Source organism: Ranitomeya variabilis, chromosome 5 (assembly GCF_051348905.1).
Source record: "Ranitomeya variabilis isolate aRanVar5 chromosome 5, aRanVar5.hap1, whole genome shotgun sequence".
NCBI lineage: Eukaryota > Metazoa > Chordata > Amphibia > Anura > Dendrobatidae > Ranitomeya > Ranitomeya variabilis.
In genome coordinates this window covers 19,958,006-19,963,540 of record NC_135236.1, presented here as the reverse complement: position 1 = coordinate 19,963,540, position 5,535 = coordinate 19,958,006, and the positions used below count along the sequence as shown (strand labels likewise).

The 5,535-nt window shown below is 43.5% G+C and overlaps 1 protein-coding gene across 1 annotated transcript; it reads right to left on the bottom strand.

The window, feature by feature from the left end:
- Positions 1–4,321: 4,321 nt before the first annotated feature.
- On the bottom strand, positions 4,322–5,269 carry LOC143774692 (olfactory receptor 11L1-like). The gene has a single exon (XM_077262453.1). The coding sequence runs from the start codon at positions 5,267–5,269 to the stop codon at positions 4,322–4,324; it is 948 nt and encodes a 315-aa protein (XP_077118568.1).
- Between the last annotated feature and the right edge of the window lie 266 nt (positions 5,270–5,535).

Here is a 5,535-nt window from a genome sequence, read left to right as displayed (position 1 = left end):
TTTATAGCCCCTGTGACGCTGCTGAAAGCTAGCCAATAACTGTAATGCCCTTGTCTAAGATGGTGGGGACCGAGACCTATGTCATCACACTACCCACTCTCTGCGTCCACCTTAATTGGCTGAGAAATGGTGCTGAATGCATCATATGAAACGCGACTTTGGCCCAAAGATCGCCGACCGCATGGCCGATCCCACACTGGGATCGGCTCGGGTTTCACGAAACCCGACTTTGCCAAAAGTCGGCGATTTATGAAATTGACCGATCCGTTTCGCTCAACCCTAATCCTGACTTTAATGTTCTTGAATGTTCATTTCTTTACTTTACTTTCCTCTTTCTTTACCTTTTTCTAATTGACTCCTTTTTTTCTTGACTTTTAATACTCATGCCAGTTTTCTGTCTCTGTCTTCTTTCTTTACCTTATTTTAATCTCTCCAACATTAATGTCTTTATTAGTGTTACCTTCCGATATGCATTGGTATCGGTATCGGATAGTATCGGCCGATACCGGCAAAATATCGGATCTCGCCGATACCGATACTCGATACCAATGCATTTCAATGGGACGCAAAGTATCGGAATGGTTCCCAGGGTCTGAAGGAGAGGAAACTCTCCTTCAGGCCCTGGGATCCATACTCATGTGTAAAATAAAGAATTAAAATAAAAAATATGGATATACTCACCTCTCCGGAGGCCCCTAGACCTTACCGATGTAACCGGGAGTCTCCGTTCCTAAGAATGAGAGCGTGAAGGGCCATCGATGACCGTCGCCTGCCAGAGAGGTGAGTATATCCATATTTTTTATTTAAATTGATATACTCACCTCTCCGGCGGCCCCTGGACCTTACCGATGTAACCGGGAGCCTCGGTTCCTAAGAATGAGCCCGTGAAGGACCTGCGATGATGTTGTGGCTTCTGATTGGTCGCGTGAGCGGTCACATGAGCAGTCACGCGACCAATCAGAAGCCGCGACGTCATCGTTTTACACATGAATATGGTTCCGATACAGATTCCCGATACCACAAAAGTATCGGAACTCGGTATCGGAATTCCGATACCGCAAGTATCGGCCGATACCCGATACTTGTGGTATCGGAATGCTCAACACTAGTCTTTATTTATTTTTTAGGTTCCAGAACGTGATGAGGACCTCATTGAAAATGACCTCCTTTTCTCCCTTGTCCATGAGCGAGTCCCGTTGTGTGACACCCGGGTTCGGCAGCACTCGGACAACGTGATGATCCGGCGACTATGAAATGAGGTGGACAAAGAGATGAGGGATGGCTGAGACAATGCCCCGACTCAAGTCCGAAATGTATTTTGTAAGTATTGCAATGCGGTGTGCTGCAGCAGTGACCTTTACCGAGATCACACAACTGTGTGTGATGACAGAATCTCTCAGGAGTTTCTCTCATCATACACAGTTGTGAGATCACGGTCAAAAGTACATTGTCTAACCATTATTTATATTTTTCAACAGTGCTCAAAGTCAAAACACGTTGGTGTTCGATGAAGGATCGCTTCAACAAGGACCTTCGTCAAGAGAGCTGGGTTCCTAGTGGTTCTGGAGCAAGGATCCACAAATACAAGGATCACCGCACCGCATCGTTGCATTTTTGAGACCGGTCCGTGCCCAGAGATTTTTACTGGTGTAATGGGTTGTGTTGGATTGCCTAATCTGTATTTTTCTAATCCACAGGAGTTGGCGCTTTACTATTGTAAATGTTTGGTAGTAATGTGTTTTTTTCTTTTTTCACAGCACATGGAACAGCACTCTTGACCCTGGTTCTGGAGCGGTCCTTCATTAAACAGTCACGGACCCATCCCAGCCTTCGCGCAGTGCTGCTGCAAGTGGGTCTACCACACAGACTGGAGACCAGGAAGCTGGTTTATCAAGGTGTTCCCCTGTCCCAGTCCTCTGCCTCATTTTTGGGGGGCTCTTCCCGGCAGCAGCAGGGGGCCTCAGACAGGTCACTCATGCCCGAGTTTTTGCACTTGAGTTCGGTCTTTCATGATGGACTCAAGGCGATGGGTGACCGACTAGATAGTGCCATAAACCATATGAATACGCGTATCCAGGAGGAAAAGCCTTGATCAAGTGAAAGCCAACCTCCAGAGGCCAGCAGATCATTTTTTAATCAAATTGAACAGGGCATGTCGGAACACCTTACTCCTGATCTTCAGCTTAGTGTTATGCAGGCCTGCAATGCTGCTTACATGCAGGCTATGCAGCAGAGTCGGTATTTTCTGCAGACAGTGGTGGCATATCCACCTGTGCCAACACTGTCATGCTAGACTTTAATGCCGAGCTCTGCTGCATACCACTGCATGGCCACCTCCATTTCAAGCACTGCCGGACACCACCACCATGCCGAGTGCTGTTGGACAGCCCACCGCTACCACCATAACAACTGCTGCTCCTGCTTGGACCTCCTCCACTGCCTCCACCATGCAGCAGCAGGACCCTGGCATGGCCTTCCACACCACAACCATGCAACAGCAGCTGGACCCTGGCATCGCCATTTGCACAACAACCTTGCAACAGCAGCAGGACCCTGGCATGGCCTTCCTCACCAACATGCAGCAGCAGGACCCTGGCATGGCTTTCCAACCTCTCACCACAAACATGCAGCAACAGCAGCAGGACCCAGGCATGGCCTTCCCCACCACCATGCAGCAGCAGGACCCTGGCATGGCCTTCTGCTCTCCCACCAAAACCATGCAGCAGCAGCGGCACACAGACCCTGACAGGTCGGCCACTATGACCAGGCCACAAGAAATGAGCCCACCGAGGGAAAAAGAAACAGCGGACTATCTCAATTCCTCCCCCTCACCTCCCAATGTGTCTGTAATGTCTGGTTTGTCTCACCCTTCCAGTGTGTCTCTGCCTTCTTCTCATGCTCCAAGCCCCATCCCCGAACTGCCAGACCCCACTACTTTAATTGCCCCTTCTCATGCCACCCCTGCATTGTCCACACTTTGCCAGGCCTCACAGCTACATACTCCACAGTTCCATCACTCTACCCCAAGCAGGTGCAGTTAAATTTTTTTATTGTTAACAAAATAAATAATAATGTTTTTTGCCTCCAATAATGTTTGGTTATTTGTGTATTTCGCCGCCGGCAACACACACCATGCGCCTAATAAAACACTGTGCCGCACACTATATTGTTTTGCCAACTCATAGCTTCAGTAGTTATTAAGTATAAGACTGCAGCATTGTGTGTTTGGTATAGAGCTATGAGCTGGCAAAAAATAAATATAACTTGTATTTTCTCCATAATCTCTACAGTCGGATTAATTCGTGTTGCAGACTGAAGAGAAAATGGTGGTAATACAAAGCAGAACTATACTCAACAGGTCATGTGTCATAAATAGTGAGTTCATGATGCACAAAACTATGTGTCTTGATTGAACTCATTATTTATTACACCTGACCTGGTGAGTAGAGAACTGCCTTGTATAACCTTCATTTTTTCTTCAGTGTACATAATCTATTTCACACTAACCGAAGAGACGATGGAGGTCATACAAGGCATTTCTATACTCATCTGAACATATGTCAGAAATAGTGAATTCATGAGGCTGTTATTTGTGCATCATGAATTCATTATTTATGACACCTGACTTGATGAGTGTAGATCTGATTTGTATTATACCTCCATCATCTCTTCAGTCTACTGAAGATACTGCAAAACAGAATCAGGACGTAATGACATCACCTAACTTACCACTAACAACATAAGTGTTTTTTAGAGGAAATACATAGGAGATTCGGTCAAAATATCAAAACACAAAGTTTATTAACCAAAAATATTATTAACATTTAAAACATAACTGGTACAGACCCAAACCCAACAGGACATTCTCCACAATATTGTCTTGCCATGCAACACGTTCAATATCAGAATCAAAATAGGCAGCAAATTGGTCCCGCATGTTGCCAACTTCAACAGTTGACTGCAGCGGGTGATGCTGGTAATCTGGCAATGGGTTTGCAACTGGTTCATCCAGTTCAATGTTGGGTCGCTCCTTAGCCATTATGTAATTGTGGAGAACCACACAGGCTTTGACCACCTCATTGACTGTCTCCATTTTTAGATTAATGGCTGTTGCAAGAATGTGCCATTTTGAGACTAGAATCCCAAAGGTACACTCTACTGTTCTTCGGGCCCTGGTCAGTCTGTAGTTATAAATCCTTTTAGTGTGGTTCAAGTCCCGACTAGAATATGGCTTCAATAGGTTTTCACACATCTGAAAGGCCTCATCCCCAACCATAACAAATCTCCATTATAAATAATAAAAAGCTTACTTGTCGTTTCACTATCTACATTCATAACTATCTACCTTCATACCAAGTGTTTCCTGTACGGCTTTCCGAATGTCTGTATTTCTTAGACTATATATAATGGGGTTAATTAAGGGAGTAAACACAGTATATAGCAGAGATAGGATTTTGCTCATGGTGAGTGTTTGGGATTTTGTTGGGACAACATAAACACTGAAAATTGTCCAAAAGTATAAGGAGACCACAATGAGGTGGGAGCTACAGGTGGAGAAGGCTTTCTGTCTACCGGTACTTGATGGGATCTTTAGCACTGCTAATACAATATACACATAGGATATTACAATGATTGTGGATGGGATAATTACATTTAAAATGGACACAAGATAAATTTCCAAGTGAATAATGAAGACGTCAGAGCAGGCAAGTTCTAGTAAAGGGACAATGTCACAGAATAAATGGTCAATAGTATTTGCGCCACAAAAATTGAGCTTTGCAATTTTTATTAAAAAAATTAAAAGAAAAGAAAATCCAAACAGCCAACAGGTAATTGATAATATCACACAATGTCTATTTGTCATGATGGTGGAGTAACGCAGAGGATTACAGATGGCCACATATCTGTCATAAGACATCATAGTGAGAAGAAAACATTCAGATGATTCAGAGGCGCATAAAAAATAAAACTGAGTGATGCATTCAATAAGACTAATGCTCCCCCCATTATTCATCAATACGTGGAGCAAGTAGGGGACAATATCTGTGATAATCAAGATGTCACTGATTGACAGTTGTGAGATGAAGAAGTACATTGGAGTGTGGAGGTTCTTACTGGTGGACACCAGGGTGATGATCAGGAGATTCCCACATATTGTCCCACAGGAAATCACCAGGAAAAGACAGAACAGTGAAATTCTGAAACCTTGGCTGCCTTGAAATCCTAAAAGAAAAAACTCAGTGACCGCTGTGAAATTGCTTTCCTGCATTTCAGAATGAACAAGCTATGAAATGATGCAATTTTTAATGTGAAAAATATTAAAACAATAACAGATATTACACATTTTAAAAAAAATGCCAAAGTATCTGTAAAAGGTCAAGAATATGAAAAATCTGAATAATTATATGGAAAGTGTCAAGCTTCATAAAACGTTTAATTAGAAAATTAAAAGACATTTACTTATTTTTTCAAATCACAAAAAAATCTTCCACTGCAATCAGTCTGGATGATATCTGGAGATTTCCTGCTAATACT

Coding starts and splice junctions, on each gene's coding strand:
- LOC143774692 (XM_077262453.1), bottom strand. CDS start 5,269: ATGCAGGAAAGCAATTTCACAGCGGTCACTGAGTTTTTTCTTTTAGGA.